Raw genomic sequence first — 22027 nt, 5'->3', positions numbered from 1 at the left:
TGCATGCACCCACTCTGATGGCAAGGTGCTCTTGATACAATTCTAGCATCCAGAGTAGACAACCTGTCCCCTAGATCACCACTATCTGAAACACAAGAGCCTCCCAAGACCCCATATCCCAGGAAACCTTCTCACCTGGGGTCTCTAATACAGCCCTCACTCTCATCCCCAATCACTCCTGCTTGTCTCTCCAAAATACCCACCGGGCTGTTGGGGCAATGACTACATCATACATCCTTTCCATCCAATATGTGGCACAGAGACTACTCCTCCTTCTTATGTTCCGTCCTTTCTGCCTGTTTACCAAACCCTGGGAAGCCTCTCTGGTTGCCTTGTCCTTCACAGAGACCCAGGACATGTCCTTGCCATTGTTTTAAGTCACTTTTCCTTGTAAAAATGTGACTTCCTTGTAGGTGGGGAACCAAATGCCTGTTGTTCCCATACACCCTGAACATGCCTACCTGGCTTTGGGGGACCTTCAAGTATTGTCCCACCTTGGTGGAAAAGAACCCTCCCAGGCTTGTCCCCACTATCTCGCCCTGAGACACTTCCCTGCTGACAGCGGGGCCCGACTCTAGATGTGACAGATGGCTCAGGGCAAGAGCACAGCTTAAGAGACCTAGATTGCAGCCAGTGGTCACCACACAGGCCCGCAGGGATGCTCACAGAGAGGCAGCAAGAGGCACAGCCAGGGTACCGCGGAGAGAGCAAGCACACGCTCGCCAAATCAATACGTCTAATTGGGTAAATGTGCAATTCTCAACTGGCTAAATTTAGAAAGTGTGTGTTTCATTTTCTACCAGCATCTGGTCTTAAGACGTCCCGTTCTCAATCAGAAATCAAGATAGCGTGCAGGATTGGCTCTCTATCCCCTTCTCCCCGACTTTTGCTTCCCACACATAAGTCCTGAGGTCTGGCATCCAGGAAAGGAAGTCCTGGCCTGGCCAGCACTATGGAGATGGGGAGGTGACCTGGCCTCTGGCTCAAGGCAAGGCCTCCACTTTGTTGATCCGGTGTCAACAAGAAGAGGTGACTGGAAGGCTCAGAGGTGTCTCTGTGGATGCTGCTGGCCCTTGGGTATCTCACGGGCTCCCGGCAACCCATTTTCTGTAAGAAGGAAACTGAGGCACCCAGAAAGGAAGTCATTTGCTGAGGGTGCCTCAAACCTGGGGACCTTGTCCCAAATAGCCCCTTCCTTCGACAGGCTGCAATACTTAAATCTAGGTCTTCCGGGATAAGGCACCTGAGAGCCTGGGCAAGGCCCTCTGCGTGTCAGGGTCTTGCCCCTTCTGTGCCATCCTAGACCCCTGGCCAGGGCATCCCTGGTAAGCAGGCTTGAGCAAGGAACAGCCCCAGACTAGATAGGCAGACAGAATACTGTGCTGAGCATTCCACGAAGGCAAACCCGCTGAGCTCCTCTAACCACTGGGAACTACAGAGAAAGTGCTCATGAGGCTAGAGCCACCAGGCCCCTCTAGCTCAAGTGGAAGGTGGGAGGGTGATGGGTAGACGATGGAGATGGGCTTCTCCTAGACTGCATGGCCCTAGGACAGTTTGCGGGGACGGACATGGGCTGGGATGCTGTGGCTGATGGTGTTCAACACAATATGGACCACCATGCCAGTGGAGACGTGTGGACAGTGCCGGGGCAACTCTAGGCTCAGGTTGATGATAGATCTTCAGTTGCCTAAGCCAGGGATATCCTGGGGTCCCTTTCCTGGACATTGGATAAGGCTACCCTGGAGCCCCAGGTAGGACGGGAATGTACATGGAAGACTCAGCCTTCCTTCCCACTGTGCCCCACCCACCCAGGACCCAAGGCCTGCTTGTGTCTTCTTTTTCCAACTCAGGGTCATATGCATACACCCCTGCTTGCCTAGGTGGAGCTGGGGGGGAGAAGGGCACAAGAGAAGGCCTCTGAAAAGATGTGCCCCGGGGTTTTCCAGGAACCTCCCCGTCCCCCAGCCCCACAGAGCTGTTTCCAGGAGCCACCAGTGAGCACAGTATTGCCCTTGCTTTTCATCTCACCCCAGACCAAGCCCACGTCTCCTGGTGTATATCTCCATCACTGCAGCGCCCTCTGCTAGGCTAATCATTCATCCACGGGACCACTCTTCTCTTCCACAGCTGGCCACAAGTAGTCTCCGAACATGCCCAGGGCACCCGGATGGCATTCGCTGCCACCCTGCCTGGAGGGGCCTCTGCCCAGTGATCAGGGTGGAGTAGTGAGCATGCAGCCGAGTTGTAATAGTAGATGCTAGGGGGCCCGGGAGGCCCAGGAGGGGTCCTTGAGACAGGCAGGGTACGGTTGCTTAGTGCGGGTGGTAGAGCAGAGCAGGGGCCAGAGGGAGGCTAGAGAGGCAGGGAGGGGCTAGTCAGTGAGGTCCTTAGCCACACAGGTGGGGAAATGTTGGCAGGTGAATTCCAGGACAGGTGGGTAGACGGCCATTGTCGTGTGTGTGTGTGTGTGTGTGTGTGTGTGTGTGTGTGTGTGTGTGTGTGTTGTGAGTTCACCGTGTGTGTTCATGTTGCATGTGTTGGGAGGGAGAGCAGGAAGTATGATCACTAGCCCCTGCTCAGCTAGGGAGCATGTCCTCAGTGTTGTTCGGATGGGGAAGAGCCGAAGAGAGAGGAAACATGGACGGAGCCTTCGGCACAGAGAAGAACCTCGGGGGTGGGCAGACGTCAGGACCTCTGATGGAGTAGGTCCTATTTGCTGACAGAGAGAGCTTAGCATTCGGGTGGGGCCATCTAGGTGGCCACGGCCACACCCAGTTGGCAATGGGCTGGGATGGAAGCTAAGCAAGTGGGGGAACAACAGGGGTAGTGGGGGAGACTGAGTCACCGGGACAGAACTTCATGCTCACAGAAGAGGAGGTGGCAGCCCCACCAGAACTCTGACCCTGACAGAGTGATCCCCGGCCACTGCCTGACCACTCCATGGGAGACTGGGGGGAAAAAAGTGGAACCCATAGACTCCCGACTCAGAGGTTAAGTCTCTACTCACTGACCACACTCTGCCTTCTGGGATCAGCTGTTTGTGTGCTAATAGGCCTGGACCAGCATCCATTTGGCAACAACTGTGTGCTGGGCACATAGAGGCAGCTCAGCAGAAGAGAGCCCAGCCAAGATATGTCCCCACTCTTGAAAACAGAGCTGAAGTAGGCTAAGCAGGACTTCATGCCCCCCTTGCTCCTCTGCCCTAAGAGGTACACCTCCACCCAGAACTTCCCACAGTGCTGCTGGCAGCAGCCTAGGAAAGCCCTCCTCACACTTAGATCCAGACACTCTAGCTGGACTTGAGCACTCCGCCCACACCTTCCTCTCTCTGCAGACCTGAACCTACCTCTGAAATCCAGCACATCGTTCTTTGTACATATCAGGAGAAACTGTGATGGGGGGGGGGGTCCCCTGCACACACTCAGCCCAGTGCCAGACACAGGGAGACAGGAATAGCCCAGTGCTTGGCCACACATGCCAATCCAGCATAACTTCCTGCTCCCTGGGACAAGGCTCAGCCCAGTCACATGCCCTGAGAGAGAGGAGTCTCCCAGCACCCTATACCTACCCACAGGGAGAGGCTCTGAAAGTGAAAGCTTCAGGCAGCCAGCTAGTTCTTCAACTCATCCGGCCAGGAATCCCATTGAGCCCACCCCGGGTTGGAGCCTTGCCAGGATGCCCCGGGCTTCCTGAAATAGTGGCTCTGAGCCTCAGCTCCTTCAACGGCTTACAGTCTCCTCTGCCATCAATCCTTTCTCAGCAGCCTCCCCCTGAATCCCAGTCTCCCACCCTTAGAAGGGTAGCTGGGCCCCCAGTTAATCACTCTAGATCGAAAGGGGGGAAATGCTGCGCCTGGGCTCCAGCAGTCAGCAGCTGCTCCCAGAGGACCCCACAGCAGCTCCAGGTTCTCTTTCCAAGAGTCTCCCCACCTACCACCCCAACTCACACACACCTCCAACCTCAGGGAGCTCCTAAGCAGCTGCTATTGGGCCACTTTCCTAGTCGCAGATGTCCTAGAGGAGAGTCCATGCATCCCACCACCTTCTAGAAAAGGTTCCAGGACCAGTGAGATGGTTCAGAAGTTTTTTGGGGTTTTGTTTTTTGTTTTTTGTTTTTTTAGAGGCAGGGTTTCTCTGTATTGTTTTGGAGCTTGTCCCAGAACTTGCTCAGTAGACCAGGCTGGTGTCAAACTCACAGAGATCCGCCTGCCTCTGCCTCCCGAGTGCTGGGATTAAAGGTGTGCGTGTGCCACCAATGCCCAGCGAGATGGTTCAGAAGTTAGGGATGCTTACTCTAAGCCTGATGGGCTGAGTTCAGTCCCTAGGACCTACAAGGTGGAAGGGAGAACTGACCCCTGAAAGTTGTCCTCTGACCCCCCCCACACACATGCTACATGCTCACACAGACAGACAGATGTAAATTTTTTATAAAAAGAAAAGACTCTGCTTCTGCACCGGCAGGTCCAATGCTAGAAAGGCAACAGGGTACCCCACAGGCTCCAGGCCAGGCCACCAAATTGCTTCACTGGCGCTCACACAACCAGGCCCCTCCTTTGGTTGCTCAGCGAGCTGAAGGTGGGGACTTCAAAGAACCTGGAAGACATCAAATGCTGCCTCATACCCACAGCCTCCTAGAAATGAGTTTCCAAGCTGGACAAGCTGCAAGACTCCCCTGCAGCACAGTGGTGGTAGCTTCACTTCAAAATGTGCTAGATAGCCGGGTGTTGGTGGCGCACACCTTTACTCCCAGCACTCGGGAGGCAGAGGCAGACAGATCTCTGTGAGTTCGAGACCAGCCTGGTCTGCAAGAGCTAGTTCCAGGATAGCCTCCAAAGCCACAGAGAAACCCTGTCTCAAAAAAAAAAATGTGATAGACACTAGGTGATAATCCATGGGTGCAGAAGGCAGTCATTAAAATACAGGGTCCTGGGACTCAGGAGGCTGAGGAAGAAGGATCTTGAGCCTGAGACCTGCTTGGGCTACATGTAGCATTTAGGGATAGCCTGGGCAACTCAGTGAGACCCTGTCTCAAAACAAAAAATAATAAAAATTATAAGGGTAGGGCTGGAGAGACGGATCATGATTTAAGAGCACTGGCTGCTCTTCCAGAAGACCCAGGTTCAATTCCCAGCACCCACACGGCAGCTCCCAACTGTCTATATAACTCCAGTTCCGGGGGATCTGACATCTTCACACGTAAAAATAAATTATAAAAAAAAAGAAAAATTGTAAGGGTGTAGCTCAGTGGCAGAGCATTGCCTAGTATACTTTAAAAATTAGGAGCTAGGGAAATGACTCACTTGGCAAAGTGCTTGCCACGCACGAGGACCTGAGGTCAGAGGTTCAGTACCCACATAAAAAGGCAGGGTCTGCAGCCCATGTCCATAATCCCAGCATGAGGGAGGCAAAGACAAGCAGATCCCAGAAGCTCACTGGACAACCATCACAGCAAGTGACAGACCCCACCCCAAAGAAGAACAAGATGGAAAGTGACTGATTCTTCAATCTGACACCAAAGCCAATCCCTGTCCTGCACGCACGCACGCACGCACACACACACACACACACACCACAATCAAGCTCCAAGACGGAGAAAAGAGCCCCAGAATGGGTTCACACTGAAGATCCAGTCGAATTGATGTGGGAGCAATGAGCAGCCATAAAATTCCACCAGGCCACAGTCAGAAATCCATACAGGAAAACTCTTAACGGAGACCGTGGATGGTGCCTGTGAATCTCGCTTGCTTCTTTATAGTTTACATTGTACTTCCCAGAGCAGCTTCTCTGAGACAGACTTGCTTTCATAGCCAAGGGGAAGGAAAAAAAAAACATACATGAGAGGCTGATACAACACTGGAGAAGGCCCCGGGGGGTTGGGGAGAGCTGGGATCTGAGCACTCTTTGAAGTGGGAAAGCCTCCTGGGGTACACATCCTGTGTGCAAATGCTTATGCTTCTTCCCTATGCCAGGCTCACAGCCCAGGCTCAACCACCATAGGGAGACAGAGGGACACAGGGACACACACACCATCTATCCCTGGAGAGCATCCCAACTTTAATCACTCTGCAAGTCAACCCCCTTCCTGGATCAGCCGAGGCCTTCTCTCCTCAAATGACAAAGAAACCCAGCTATGTGCACCTGGGTTAACAGTGGACCAACCGACTGCCTCTGAGGGCTTTTCCCTTTCATCAACACCTGAGCAGCGCATAGACAGCTGTGGTTGGGCTCTAGGGGGGGAAGGAGGCAGGAGGTCCCCCAGCATCACTGGCTCGGTACTGGGGGTCACTCCGAATACCACCCCCATACCTCAATGGACCTATCTACTGAAAAAAAAATGCAGAGTTGGCGCAAGGAGGTGGGTAACAGATCCTTGGGGTCTCCCATCCCAACCACATCTGCACTGGGAGAGAAACGAAGAGTTTTGCCTGAAACCTTAGAAGTAAAGGCAGCAGCTCTCCGGTTCAGTCTGCAGGACTGCGCCTCTCCGGCTTGGCTCACTGACGAGACAGTTTCCTGGCGGGTGGTCCTAGAAACTCTTTCTCCCTTCTAGGAGAGCCATGGTGTCTCTCCCACCAGTCACCCCCAAATTCTGGTTTTCACCATCACCCTAGGGGCATGGGAGGGGGAAGGGATGCAGGAACCAGGAGGCCCCGCTGCTCACAGAGCCTGAGGTGTGCTCCATCGAGGCCTGCACAGCCTGAGAACGCCTGGTTGGACCTCTGTGCCTTGGGGCTACGGACATGGGGAGCTGGTGCCACACCCTGACACTGCAAGCTTCTGGCCTGGCCTACAAGACAGTAGCTTTATGCACCCCCCCACCCCTCAGCCTGTGGACTGAATTGCTCTAAATGGAACCTGTTACCACGGATACAACAGAAGTGGGATAGGACAGACTGAGTGGGAGAAATGTTGACCATGAAGAAGGGTCTTGAGCCTTACACTGTCCATCTGCCCTGGCCCCAGACCCAGCATCTTAGAGGTCTTACTGCCCTGTCAGAAAATGAGACCTAATCCCTTGTGGGTTGCAAAATCCAAGAGGCCAAGATGCAGCCAAGAGTGGTGACAGCAACTCTGGCTGGGAATCGTGCAAGCTACCTGACCCAGGATCCAAACCACGATGGGCTAGGATGGGCTAGGACCAGCCCCCAGTACAGACCTCAAGTACACTCAGTTGGTGTACCTGGTTAACGCCCCCCCTCTCTCTCTTACACACACACACACACACACACACACACACACACACACACACACACACACACAGAAAGCTGAGCATCAGCCAGAGCAGGTGCTAGCCCAAAGAACTGAAGCCCATTTCAGTTAAACTAAGAACAAGCCACACATGGATAATATTGTAAGTACCATTCATACCCTACCCACTCAGCTTGGCAACTTCCCACTGCTCCATGGGGCTACTTCAGAAAGCCTCCCAGAAAGACCTTCAGGCCAGACTAGGAGCCCCAGCCTGCAGATTCAGTCCACACCTAGCGCAAGATAACCAGGTATTGGGAGGGACCATGGGGCACTCCGTGACAACGGTACTTTAAGCACAGGGTGGAGACAACAAGAAAAAGAGCCAGAAAGCAGGGTCCTGCCTCCCGGGACTGTCGCCCTGGGATCCATGCCTGCCCTATAAGGTCCCGGGCTGTGGTCAAGGCCCTGGGAAGAACCCTGGGGTCTGGTAGGGCTCTATTCACCTCTCTTCCTCCAACCAGCCACCTCCTTTCCTGGTGTCCATTCCAAATAGAGCAGGAATCAGGGCCAAGGCCCAGCAGGGACTTTGCACAGCTGAGCAGACAGATCCCCACCCTCAGGTGGGGAGGCCTGTCCAGACGCATCTGGAGAATGTGGGATAAACAAGCTAGAGCCGGCTCCATGGGCAAAAAGGGTGTGTGGTGCAAACGTGTGTGGCACACACGGGCACACGCATACCCACCGGCAGAGGCAGACCTGCCCCTTGGCGGAGCAACCAGAAAACTGAGGAGTAAGAAACCCCTACAACTCCTTTAGAACCCAACACCTGACCTGGGAGCTTCCCCACGTCAGCGCCTGTGCTTGTGCTGTTCCTGAAAGCTGGTACCCAGGAGTCAATGTAACCTCTGTTCCAGGTAAGCCACACAGTTCACTGTGTCCACCAAGGTAAGAATTGGCTTGTTGTGTGGGATCAGTGCATAGTAGCTGTGTTTGCACTGTGCTCTGGGCTTCCCAGATAAGGGAGAGCCCCTGCTTTGGGGAACCTGGCCGACTCTCCTCCCCAGGTGACATCATAGGATTCACATCATCCCCTGGGCCTAGAGGATAAAAGTCACTCAGCAGGAAAAGTACCCGGCATGAATGAGGCCTTACTCACCCACAGGCAGAACGTTGGCATTCAGGAAAAGCCATCTGCTGTCCTCATCAGGCCCTGGGTCCTCGTGCAGTGAAGCAGGACCAGCGGTGCTATCTGGTGGCGGGGGAGCCATCCTGGAGGGATGGGGACTCTCTGGGATTTGGCTGCGGCCAGCCTGGATTAGCAGAGGGGTCTAGCCCATCAGCGGGAGACTTAGGTCCCTCTGCTCCCAGGGCCTCCAGTGTCCCTTGCTGAGATGCAGTCCAGGCCTGTAGTTCATCACACACCTAGAGGAAGCAAAAGGAGCGGAGACCGTGAGGGGTGGGGTGGGGGATGTCTGTCCAGCCGCCTCTGCTGAGGAAAGGCAATAGGCACCAAGGCTCCCCCTGTTGGATGGTTCTGGATTGTACCCCAGTACCCCAGTAACTTGTAAAATAAATAGGGCTACTAGGGTTAGTGCAGAGCTGGGGAGTAGGGGAGCCAAAATGAGGAGTGAGAGAAAGAAGGGCACAGGGTGTCTGCAAAGCCTCACGCCTTTGGTGAGCAGCAGGTGAAGGCGGATGTGACCGGGCTGCTGTTGTATACTTCCTTGGGAAGTGTACAGAATGCTTGCCCGAGTAAGGATTTATCTCCAGAGCTCTGTCAGAGTCAGAGGAAAAAACAAGAGTCATGTCACAGAAACTGGCCAGCCTCACGGTAACAAACTTTGCAAGTACCTGTGTTCACTGCAGAATGTGTAGCCCTGTGGCTGTACAAAGCTCCTCACCAACCCTCAGGCACACAGGGTCCCAGGAGGACCTAAAGGGCCTGTGTGGGCATCCTTCATCCCTGCTGCAGTCCCTCACTGAAGGTCTAGGTCCAGAGTCTGGAGCCCATTCATCACCACCCACTCTGTGGTGCACTGAATGGAGGCCCCTGTGGTCTCCTAGGCAACCATCTGCCCAGGGGGCAGCCCTGCTTGGCTGAGCTCCAAGCCCCTGATTTTCAAGGCACCCCAGGTTCTGACAGACCTCCTTGTTCTGCCCTGGAGCCCATCCCCCCAGCCTCTGCTCAGTCCCTGCCTGGAACTTTCCTTGCTACTTCTCAGGACACATCCAACATCTACTTTTATGGCCAACTTCCTCCAGAGGCTTTCTGGACACCTCTTCACAGGGCTTCCATTCCCCCAAAGAAGGAGGTCTTGGCCCCCCTGAAGCCCGAACCTGCCCTGGTTGGAGCTACCAGCCCCGACTTATGATGGACATCAGTATGCCCAGACCTTCCTGACGCCAAGAGTTCTGCTCTGTCCGGGTGGAAAGGCAGGCAGGGAAAGAGAGGCCGCTGAAGTCCTGCCTCTACCTCCGCCCTTCCTTAGGCCAGAACTCTTGGTTAATTCCCAGCCTCTGAATCTGAATCTTCCCTCATGTCCAGACTCCAGGCACTCCGGCCTGACCCACCTCCTTCAAGTTCAGCAAAGATTAGCCTGCCAGGGTTCCTAGGGTACCAGGCTCAGAGCAGTGAGGGCAGTGGGCATCAAACAGTACACCAGCCCTGGGCTCACCCTTAGCCTCCCTCTCTTCTCCCTGGCACTCCTCACCTCTGGGCCCAGCTCCAGGCTCACCCACAGATATAGGGTCTCGCATCCTGGGTCCTCCTAAGGCAGCCGGGCTGCAGCAACTCCTCAGTCACCAGCCCATGAGGCTAGCAGCAGCTCCAGCTCCCTTCCCAGCCGGCGCCCTCTGGGAGTCAGCTTCCTGCGGCAGAGGGAGCCAGAGCTGTGCCTCAACACGCCTTGTTGGAGCGCAGGCCAGGAGGCATGGGGCTCCACTAGACTGGCATCGTGGAGCCTAATTAGGCAACAGTACCATGCCGACTGCCTGAGGCCAAGGCGTAGCCCCAAAGGACCATGAGGTCGGCTACTGGCAAGGGCTCCGCTATACCTGAAGCCAGGATCCCTCTCGCTCACCCCTGCCCTGTCCACTATGTCTACCCTCCGTGGCAACCCCTTCCTCCCAGCCGTACAGATCCTTTGGTTCTGGAGGCAACAGGCTAGGTAGAGAGCCAGGGGTGGCAGAATCCTTGGCTGATTTTGCTGCGGGGCTTACCCTGGCCAGGCTGCCCCTCTTCTCACTGGCCTCATGAGCTAACTAACCTCAGGCCTACACCCTAAGCCAATGCACTTTCCATTGCAGGCCTCTGGTGTCTGCTCAGACCCTGGCCTCTATGCCAACCTCAAGCCCTTGAGAACTGTCTGCTGCCCTGGGTCACACCATTCATTGGTGGCCTCATGCAGGGCCAGGCTGCACACAAGGCAAGGCAGTCTACATGAGCCTGTCCTTGATTAGTTTAGTGAGTCAAATCTAAGCCCTCAGAGGCTTGTCCAACACCCAGGGCGTGATGTCCACACAGACCGGTAGGACCTTTCTCTATGAAGTGACCATCCTCTGTCCCCAGAGCCTCCGAGGACCAAGCAGCTCCCATTTTGCAGCCTTTCCCGGCACCAGGCTCCCACCTCTGGGTGTCTCCAGGGGACCCGCTCGGGGCTGCTAAGAGACCGCTGACCGCTTCTCTCTCTCTGTTATCTGTGGTGACCCATGAGTGTCTTGCGGTGCTAGCCTGCCTGGAAACACGAGGAAGGCCCCACCGCAAGCCCCAGCCTGTCCCTCTCTAAACCCTCCCACTTGTGCCTCCCACTTTCTGTATCAGAGCCCAGGAAATGGAGCAACCACACCCTTGCCTTGTATTCTCTGGCTCAGGAAGACCCTGTGGGGGCGGGGGAGGGGCGCGGGGGGTAGGGGAAGCCCCAGTCTCGAAGATGCCAGAATGCAGGGATCATCCTTCCAGACCACTGAGCATCTATCCAGGTTCCTAAAGGAGAAACTGAGGCCTGCTCCCTGTGTGGTAAAAGGCCCTGAGAAAGAAAGACCTCCCCCTTCCTCATTTACTCCTGCCCGGCACCTGGCTCACCGTATTCTTGCTGCCCTAAGCCCTCTAAGGCTGACCATCTTCAGCTCCTAGACAGCAAAAGGAGTGTCCACTTACCCCACCTGCCCCAGCCTCCCTCCTAATCTCAGTCCTGGCAGCCAGTATACCCCTTGTAGAGCAACTCAAAGACCCCAGAGTCTGCTCAGGTACACTCCGTGATACCCCCAGAGTCTGCCCAGGTATACCCCATGATACCCCCAGAATCTGCCCAGGTACACCCCTTGATACCCCCAGAATCTGCCCAGGTACACCCCTTGATACCCCCAGAATCTGCTCAGGTACACCCCATGATACCCCCAGAATCTGCCCAGGTACACCCTTTGATACCCCCAGAATCTGCCCAGGTACACCCCTTGATACCCCCAGAATCTGCCCAGGTACACCCCTTGATACCCCCAGAGTCTGCCCAGGTACACCCCTTGATACCCCCAGAGTCTGCCCAGGTACACCCCATGATACCCCCCCAGAGTCTGCTCAGGTACACCCCCTTGATAGATACCCCCCAGAGTCTGGGACCAGCCCCAGTAAAGCCACAGGCCCAGGCAAGCTCAGTCATCATAACAGAGCCGGTCTATCCAGCCAGAGACCAGCTACACAGAGATGGCCAGCAAAGATCTTAGCACCCTGCTCCTGCCCTCAACTATTGGGAAGGGGGCAGACCCAGGGGCTGACTTCACAAAAACATCAGAGCCTGCCCTGCTCAGTAGAGCTCCAGAGACGGGGGTGGGGTGGGGGGTGGGGGGTGGTACATTTGTCAAGGGAAGCAGGAGGTTAAGTCACTGCCCTGGGAACAGGACCTCTACAGGGGAGAAGTCCCAGTCTCTAAGGGAATATACTCATTGAAGCCCTGACAAGGGCATGTATAGGGCATTCCGTATCAGAAGCAAGAAGAGGGTGGCATTTTAAGAAGAAGGCAGATCCTGAAGGGCACAGCTCTGAGCAAACACAGGTCGGAGCCAAGTGTGCCATAGGCGCCAGGCCACAGAGTTCTGGGGACCCCAAAAGCCTGGGGTCCCCAGAGCCTTTATGAACCCCAGAGTCCGATAAGCCTCTTAAGAGTGGGATTGGCATGGACGGTGGTGACACCGTGGGGCTTAGCACCGCGTACTTCACCGTCTTGAACTTGGAATGTAAACAAGTGGCTATTTCCCTTAGGAAGGTTTTTAATGAAGCAGGATTGAGGGCTTGTACTGAATCTCAGCCACAGACTCAGGACTCCTACTGCACAAAAGGAGGTAGGGTGTCCTAGAAAAGGATGCAGCTGTGAGATAAAGTGCTTCTTGGAACATCACTGTATCTGAAAGGCAGCTGGCAGGTGAGCCAAGGCACGCCAGCAGGGGCAGCTGACAGATGTTTTCTCAAAAGAGAAGTAAGGGCTTGAAGCAGACCTGAGCCTAGCAATTAAAAAGTCCAGCCTGAACAACATAACACGACTCTATCTCAAAATAAAGAACAAAGTAAGCGTGCTACTTAAAAGAGGGATCCACAGGCTTTCTCACCAATGACAGAATTCAAAACCAAGTGAAAATTGGTGCTTTGTACAACCTGTATCTACCGCTGTGAGCCAGTCAGCACCCCAAACACCACCAGGGATGCTATCAAGAGTTGGGTAACATCATGAAATGTGTCAACAGTGGGGGGGGTCTGCATAATTCAGTGAACTAGACTTTCCCAGGGGACCAGACCTAGATTCCAAGACATGGATAGAAAACAGTCCATTGCAAGCATACCACACCAAGGGATGTCACTGTAGTGACAGTCCCCAGCCCCAATGTGTGTCAGACCCACACCGAAGCCACCTTCAAGAAACTGTGGAGTGTTGCTGAGTGTAGCATCCAGGAAGAATGTCCACAATTATGAGAGTCAGCAGATCTGTGTGAGGCCAGGTTTCTTCAGCTCCGTCAAACAAAACAACACGGGGTGCAGAAGCAGATAGGACAATCCAGCTGTCCTTCACATGACAGACGCCGGGGAGATTTGCAAAGCTGCAAAACATGTCACTCTTCTGAGTTTTTTTTGCTTTTGTTTTTTGTTTTTGCACCTCCAAAAAGCAGTTTGTTATAAAATGTTATTTATATTAACATATAATTAGTTTAACATTGCTTTTTTTTTTTTTTGGTTTTTCGAGACAGGGTTTCTCTGTATTGTTTTGGAGGCTGTCCTGGATCTTGCTCTGTAGACCAGGCTGTCCTCAAACTCACAGAGATCCCAGCATTGTTGTTTTTAACAAAACATCATATATAAACGCTCTTTAAAAAATAATTTAGTTTTATTTTATGTGCGTTGGTATGAAGGAGTAACAGACAGGTGTGAGCTGCCATGTGGGTGCCTGGGTCCTCTGGAAGAGCAGTCAGTGCTCTTAACCACTGAGCTGTCTCTCCAGCCCCCATAATTAAATGTTCTTAAATGATCATTCTGTGGGTTGTTTGTTTGTTTTGAGACAGGGTTTCACTATGTAGCCCTGGTTAACCTGGAACTTTTTATGTAGATCAGGTTGACCTCCAACACATGGAGCTCAGCCTGCCTTTGCCTCCTCCTGCGTGCTGGGCTTAAAGGAGTGTTCCACCATGCCTGCGTGTGTGTGTGTGTGTGTGTGTGTGTGTGTGTGTGTGTGTTATGTCTGTGTAATATGGACACACATGTGCCATAGTGTGTGTGTGTGTGTTATGTCTGTGTAATATGGACACACATGTGCCATAGTGTGTGTGTGTGTGTGTGTGTGTGAGAGAGAGAGAGAGAGAGAGAGAGAGAGAGAGAGAGAGAGAGAGAGAGATCAGAAAACAACTTTCAGGAATGGGTTCTCTCATTTTTCCATGGAATCTAGGGGCAGAACTACGTCATGAGGTTTATATATCAAGTGTTCTCACCCGCAGAGCCATTTACCAATCCCTTTGAGGCAGGGTTTAGACATTAGACCAGGCTAACCTTGAAATGGAGATTGTCCTGCCCCAGCTTCCATACTGCTGGGATTATAGACCGGTGCCACCAGGCCTGAATCACTTTAGATTTTAATGTGGTTCCTATCAAATGGCAGAACTAGAGTGTGCTGCCCAAGATTTAGCAACAATTCTCAGGAGAAGCCTGGAAGTGTGACATCATTTCCACGATGCAAACATTCCGCCAGGGTTGATTTTCAGTGACTGACGGGTGCTATCACTGAACATGGGAAGTGTGACATCATTTCCACGATGCAAACATTCCGCCAGGGTTGATTTTCAGTGACTGACGGGTGCTATCACTGAACATGGGAAGTGTGACATCATTTCCACGATGCAAACGTTCCGCCAGGGTTGATTTTCAGTGACTGACGGGTGCTATCACTGAACAAGGGGGCTCAGGAGAGACGCATGTGTTTGAAACATCCCCACTACATAGACACCATCAAATCCTATCTAGACAAGAGCAGAGATAACAGCAGGGTGTAATTAGGAAGTGATATTCTTTAAGTGTTTATTACCTTTGTGTTTTATGTAATTTATATGTCTTACATATGTAATTAGTTTAATTTGATTTTAATAATGGCTGTGTTCAACATCCAGCTCTCAGAATTGCTGGAGACTTAACAGCTGACTTGTACAAGCTGGCCCTCACAGGCTCCAGCACACTCCTTTTTAGAACCTTTCTGAGTAAAAGCTCTTCGGGAGCCTCAGGAATTAACACGAAGGGGGTCCCAAGATGAAAACCACTGTATCCTGGTAATGTTTATGTGAAATACTCACAACAGGACAATACATTTGAAAAAAAACAAAAGCAAAACCAAAAGATGCCTACATGGGCTGGCTCTTCAGACAGGTCCTAGGGGAAGAGATCAGGGCATCAAGGTACTAACCAGATACAGTACTCACTCAATCTATTGGTCTGAGTCAATCAAGGGAGGAGAAGAACCCTGTGGTGCTCCGATGGTTCCCATAACCCTCCTGCCTGAAATCTGAAGAGCAAACTTGGAGGGTTGCAGTCCCTGGGGTCAGAGAGCTCAGCCTGAAGCCTGCCCCAGTGTGGCTAAGAAAACCCCAGAGCCTAGGTTTCCCCATCTTTAAAGTAGGGTGCAGAACATATGCTCCCCCACAAGAGGTCACAGGTACTGTGTCCTCCCTCCCTGGGATGCAATGAAGCCAGGCCTGATGATTGACATGTAGCCTTTCCCTGGAGTGGTCACACTCCAGAATCCCACTCAGCTCCTTCCTCTGCCCTGAGGCCACTTCTCTCAGGATGTGTCAGGATCACATACAGGAATAGGCTGTGACAACAGGTGTACATTCCTGCAAACACAAGCCCACACATCAGTGGCAGACCTAATCCCTGGCACTCCATGGACCCCCATCCCATCCTCAGTGTTAGGGTTAGGGTTAGGGTTAGGGTTAGGGTTAGGGTTAGGGTTAGGGTTAGGGTTAGGGTTAGGGTTAGGTTAGGGTTAGGGTTAGGGTTAGGGTTAGGGTTAGGGTTAGGGTTAGGGTTAGGGGTTAGGGTTAGGGTTAGGGTTAGGGTTAGGGGTTAGGGTTAGGGTTAGGGTTAGGGTTAGGGGTTAGGGTTAGGGTTAGGGTTAGGGTTAGGGATGGAGACATAGAAACATGAACCCCATCAGTGATCCTCAGAGGAAGGGCTGAGGGGGCTGCATATAGAACCTGCCCGGTCAGTCCCTGCTGGGCTTTGGCTCCTAGGCTTGCTGACTAGAGCAGGCTACAGGGAATCCCAGTGTAGAGCCAAGAGTGTTAGCAGAGACACAGGCCAGTACAAGGAGGCAAGACTCCTCCTGTGTCCCTTGCTAAGCTCTTCTTCCCCAGTGACCAGAGACTGTCTACTCCTACCCTGGAACTAGGTTAATAGGGAGATGGCACCAGCTCAGGGGAGAGCATGAAGGGACTCTGAGGGGACTCGGGACTTCCTAGGCTTGGGTTTAATCCAAGTAGTCCTTGGGAGGAGGAGTGTTCAGGAAGATTGTCACCCCCATAAAACCTGGAGCCAGCAGCTGCGCAGCCAAAAGTCGTCTGGGGGAACTGCAGCACTATGGAACCCTTATCTAGTTCCGTCCCTCTGTCCCTCCATCCCTCTGTCCCTCTCTCCCTTCCTTCCTCCCTCCCTCCTTTCTTCCCTCCCTCACTGTCTTCCTGTCACCAGAGGATAATAACTGTGCTGCCTTGTTCTCCACTGCTGGCTGGGCTTCTTAGTCACTGGCAAATGTGAAATCTCATGCCCCGAGGGACTCAGCTGGGACTGTGGCATAGGCATCTCAGGCCCTGCCATCCCTAAGTTGTTCCAGGGGAAGCAGTGCTCCAGCCTGCCTTTGGATGCTAATGCACAATCATTTATCTTTCACCTGTTTGTCAAGATGATGCCTGAAAAGCCCCCCAGAAAACAAGAGGAGAGCCCCCTTGAGACATACATGAGTTTACTCCGGGAACGTGTCTGCAAAGACACGGCAAGGAACTAAGCTGGTGTTTTAACAGAGTCCAAGGACAAGCCAGAGTAACTGGAGCAATGTAGCCGGGCGGTGGTGGCCCGGACCTTTAATCCCAGCACTCGGGAGTCAGAGACAAGCGGATCTCTGTGAGTTCCGAGGCCAGCCTGGTCTTCAGAGTGAGTTCCAGGACAGCCTCCAAAACAATACAGAGAAACCCTGTCTCGGAAAACCTTAATTAATTAATTCATGGTGAAATAAAAAAAGAGCTGGGGCAACCTTTGTTTTACTGAGTAATCTGCCCTGAGCAACAGCTTCTTAGGTCCCTTGATTGCCCGTAGGGACACGGGATACCAGATTCTCGGTGGAGCTGAGGATCCCCTGCAGGTTCCAGCACCAAAGAGCAGGGGGTGACAAAGTCTAGTAGAACTGTTTCAGGAAATGAGGTGACAAGAGCTATGGACAGGAACCGGGTCTTGAGACTGTGACCCCCGAAGCCCCCTTACTCTACAACACCATTGCAAAGCCACTCCGCCCATCTGAGGCACAACAGAGCCAGGCCCACACTGGCCAGGCTTTGCCCATGATTCTGACTTCCAGCAGACACAAGGAGACAGCTTCTGCCTGCACTGGGTGGGTCCAAGTCACTCTGCTCTCGTTGGAATCCCTGTGGCTGGCCTCAGCTACACCCTGTGGACCCTCACCAGTCTCACACCTGTCTGGAAGGAGCTCCTTCAAGACTGTCGCAACCCTCAGACAGCAGCTGCTCGCCAGCCTTGGCCATTCTCGGCTCTCACATCTAAGGCCGGGAAGGCATCGCAGCATCTCTCTGGAGATGCAGGGATCGTAGGATTCGAAACCATGGTTCTCTTCCCCACCCCCCCCTCACCCAACTGGAAGCTTTCACACTACCATCTGGCAGCTTCTAGCTTGCCCTGCAGCCCGCATGTGCCAAGATCTAGGGTGGGAGCCGAGGGGGACACAGAGATCTCATGGATCCCCAGCCCTGCCTCATTGCTGATAAAGGCTGGCAGACCCCCACCCGCCGTTAAGCCCTCTACTATGCTACCACCACCTCCCAGCAGACCCTGAGCCAGGAGGGGACCCGTGCTTGCTCTCCCTGGATTGCCCTACAAAACGGGCGGCGGAACCTCCACTCTCAAGTGCTCCGCAGATGATGGAGCTCAGGCCTAGGAAAGACAAAGACACAAATGCACACCTGAATGGCAGATGGATCCCCCCCCCAAGCCTATTCTTCCCCACTGCCTCCTGCTCCCAGATTCTACCCCTATACGAGGAGGCTGCTGGGAGAGTGCAGTGTAGCTTCACAAGTCTCTAGCCCCCAACCCCCAACAGCTAGCTAGCTACACTGTCCCCCAGCCAAGTCCACAAAGAGTCCCACAGAACCTGACCTTTCCAGGTCCATTCTGCTCCCAGTCAAGGCCTCCCTCAAGCCTCACTGGCCTTGGGGCCAGTGATTATGCTTAAGGTACTGCATCCTATACTGTCTTAGGGTGACCAGCCCTCCTGCCCTTCATCCTATGGAGTGGGGGGAGGATGGGGGGGTTATAGAAAGCCAGCCTGTATTCCTGCTCAGTTACAGCTTGTCCATCATCCCTGGCCTGCATGTGCCTGTATGGCCACATTTTCCTCATGGACAGAGGCCCCCTCCCCCTCTGGAAAGTCTTTCCTACGGATCTCCACTCCCTGGGAACCTATTATTATTATTATTATCATTATTATTATTATTATTTATGCATTTTCAAGACAGGGTTTCTCTGTGTAGCTTTGGAACCTGTCTTGGAACTCCCTCTGTAGACCAGGCTGGTCTTGAACTCACAGAAATCTGCCTGCCTCTGCCTCTGCCTCCCCAGTGCTGGAATTGAAGACATGGCGCCACCACCGCCCAGCTTCCTGGGAACCTTTATGTAGGCCCCTTGTTATCCAGCACAGTGTAAGGACCCTCACTCCACCAATAAAGTCTTGGTGCCCAGTGCTGGACAACCCATTCCATCAGCTGATAAAGACATGCCCTGGAGTTGGGACCAGCCAGACCTGAGATCGATCCTATGCCATCCTCTAACCTGAGCTACTGCCACTAGGACCAAGCCCCTTCCTCCCCGGCCCCAGAGTCGTTTCTGTTTCAGCTCCAAGTTCTGAGACAAAACCCCAGAGCCCCACACTGGCTCAGCACTGGGAATCCAAACTTTCTTGTCCCTGGGGCCAGCACAGGTGTACAGCCCCTCCTTCCCTGGGTCCTGGCTAAGGGTGGCATCCCAGCCACCTTCCTGTGCCCCCAGAACTACCGGAATCCCTTCCCAGGGTACACAGCCTCCAAGCAGGGCTGAGCTTTCCTGCCCCCAGTCCTACCCCCACTAGCAAGCCCACAAGGGTAGTGGGGGAAGCTCCCAGAGGTCTCTGCCTACCAAACAGAGCCTCCCAGACTTGGTTCTGGGGCCTCATATTCCCTCCAATACCCCCACCATTTCTTGGTGCCCACAGTACCTCCAGGGCTCCAATCTGCAGCAACCAAGGCAGCTGGCTGCGGTGTGCTCTCAGAGCCTCCAGCCTGCCTGCCCTGGGTGGAGGAACCTGTTTTCCAGGTTTGTGGCGCCTGTAGAGGGGCCTCCTGCCTAGGGCAGGCCCCACCCTAACAGTCATCATGTCCTTGTACATGAGCTACTCCTGAGCAGGTTGTTACCCAGTCCCTCTGACCCTCTATGGTTAAAGGGAGGGCGCAATGGAAAAATGTAAGGAGCCCCAGGACTCACCCCATCTCCAAGCCCCAGGTGGTGGGGCAGGCCTCCTAGAACCCATCAGACTAAGGCAGCCTTGGCTCACCGTTCCCACAGAGAAAGTACTGTCCTGTCCCTCACCTGGTTCCCCAGATGACAGCTGACCAGTGGGAACAGGGGCTCTAGAAGTCCAGTGAAGGATGGGTCATCTCGTAACACTCCTGCTTCAAAGCAGGTGCGAACCCAATAGCACAACCCCAGGGCTGGATCACGCAGAGAAAGGGACTTATTGCACTTCCCCTGGTTTCCTGCTTCACCACCCTCTTCCTGAGTGGCGGCTGTGTGGCAAGCCCCATCCCAGACTTGATGTATACAGCAACCACCAAAGCAATAAATCCCTGCCAGGGGCAGAGGTAAGAGTTTACAAGGAATCAAAGAGACTCAGGCAAAGGAAAGCTTGTGTGTGCTGATTCACTTCATTTACTAGTCTACTAGGTAGTGTTGGAAGGGATAACCTGGGGTGGGGGTGAGGGGCACAGAGCAGAAGTAATAGGGACACCTCCTGAGAATCCACTCCCAGTTCCCTGGCCTCCCTATCAACGGAACTATGGGAGGGAAAATCAGATAGGGCTGGGTATAGAACTCAGTGGATAAAGTGCTTGTTGTACCAGTAAGAGGACCACAGTTCAGATCCAGAGCTCACCTGATGGGTGAGATGGTCCACCTGTAATTTCAGCCTTGTAAGGCAGACACTGGGGACTCCCAGAGCAAGCTAGCTAACAAGACTAGCTGTATGGGCAAGATCTGGGTTTGATTGAAATACCCTGTTCCAATGAATAAAGTGGAAGAGCAATCCAGGATGACGTCAGATATCCTTACACCACCACTACACACACACACACACACACACACACACAATATACACACATCACACACATGAACATACACATCAGTCACATACGTACATACACACACATACACATCACACACACACATCACATACACCATACATATATACATACACATCACACACACATCAGTCACATACATACATACACACATCACACACACGTACACACACATCACACACGTACATACACATCAGTCACATACATACATACATACACACACATACACATCACACACACATACACATCACACACACATCACTCATATACCCAAACATATGAAAACATACATATATACATATGCATACAACACACACGGTTATTAATTATTTAATAAAATTAGAAAACAAAGTGGCCAGAGCTAGCATTCCTGGCAAGGAACATCAGGCAGGACAACAAAATGCCCGGTGTATGAAGAATATAGTTGTTGAGGGGCAAAACTGTGAACACTGCTTCTAGGACGGCCGACCTTTGCTCCAGACGCTCCTGTGTCAGAGATGCAGAATTTCATCCTGTCCCAGATCCACCTGCATCTCTACGCCCAGACAACCCTTGTGGCTCAGCGTTAGCGTGGTGGGCTCTCAAGAGTCACCAGTTAATTGCCATCATTATTCCTGATCAACGGACCAGAAAGCTGAGGCCCACCACGTGAAGGAATGTGCAGGACATTGTCCCTTGTCCATGCACAGGGCTAGCGAGGGCCCCAAGGGGGGGCAGTCAAAGGCCCACCCAAAGACGGCCCGGTGCAGTGTCCCCAGGGAACCCCACTACAATTGATAACAGGAAGTGGCACTTGGCTCACAGATTGGGGCGGCCCTCAAGGAGCCCAGGAGGTGGATATGACAGAGTCAAAGCCAGGACTAGACCTGTCAACCACTTTGACCCACACCTCTGGTGCCTTCCCTAAAACCCTCAGGAGCCTGGTCTTCCTGCCCTCCATCCTTGGAGCAGAGGGAAAAGTTTACAAGGAGCTAGTCACAAGGCTCAGGGCCAGGACCCCTGTGCTTCAGGCAAAGAGTGATCAAAGGGAGGTGACAGGGGCATATGCTGTCTCCTAGAGTCCCCTAGACACTACCACCACCTCTGAGTCCTAAAACCCTGGAACACTGAAAAGCAAAGAGGACCCCAGGCCATATGGTCACCTGGACACCCAGAGAATTGATTTACAATGATGTAACTACTCTTCCTACCCACCCACTTCCTCTCCTTGATGAAGGGCCTCTTGTTTCCCAACCTGTGCAGGATTTCTCTGGGGTAGTACTCCCTAGCTGCCCAAGCTGGTAGAAGAAATGGGCTGATGGCGCCACCTGCTGGCCTTCCTGCGGTTTGTCCTTTAAAAAGAACCCTTGTGAGGAGGTGGCTAGGAGCGGATGTGTTATATCCACAACCCACAAACCGGGGAGCGACCTGAGGGTCAGGACACCTGTCAACAGCAGAGACGACGTCTGTGGTTAGGATTTGAGCCCATGGAGAGAGACACAAGCATCTCCCTGGGAACAGATACTTGGGATAACGTTTCTGGTCTCGCTCCCCGTGGTTGAGAGAAGCAGGTCACAGCCTCATAGTTATGCTAGAACCGAGCTTCTGAGTTTGAAGACAAGAAAGTTTCCTACGGACACAAGCAATCTTGGACCTTCGAGGAACCGGCATTTCAAACTGTTCTATTTGATTTGGCGAGAAGCTTGTGCCTCTGTCTGGGA

General features: G+C 53.1%; 1 protein-coding gene across 4 annotated transcripts in view; it reads right to left on the bottom strand.

The window, feature by feature from the left end:
- The window catches only part of Plch2 (phospholipase C eta 2), an 80470-nt gene extending 61176 nt beyond the window's left edge, over positions 1 to 19294 (bottom strand). For 2 of the 4 annotated variants that reach the window (XR_002384817.2, XM_021232551.2), the window contains exons 1-2: positions 9902 to 10048; positions 8347 to 8612 (exon numbers count right to left, since the gene is read on the bottom strand). Coding sequence is in view for 3 of the 4 variants with exons in the window: in XM_021232551.2 (XP_021088210.1) it covers positions 8347 to 8458 (112 nt within the window). In the remaining variant the exon portion in view is untranslated. Of the gene's footprint in view, positions 1 to 8346; positions 8613 to 9901; positions 10049 to 19189 lie in introns of those variants that run through there. The other 2 variants (XM_040734963.1, XM_021232552.2) reach the window with 2 other exon arrangements.
- Positions 19295 to 22027: the final 2733 nt, after the last annotated feature.

Source organism: Mesocricetus auratus, unplaced genomic scaffold (assembly GCF_017639785.1).
Source record: "Mesocricetus auratus isolate SY011 unplaced genomic scaffold, BCM_Maur_2.0 Super-Scaffold_100042, whole genome shotgun sequence".
Taxonomy (NCBI): domain Eukaryota; kingdom Metazoa; phylum Chordata; class Mammalia; order Rodentia; family Cricetidae; genus Mesocricetus; species Mesocricetus auratus.
The sequence above is the reverse complement of the archived record's forward strand: the minus strand, read 5'-3'. Positions and strand labels throughout refer to the sequence as shown.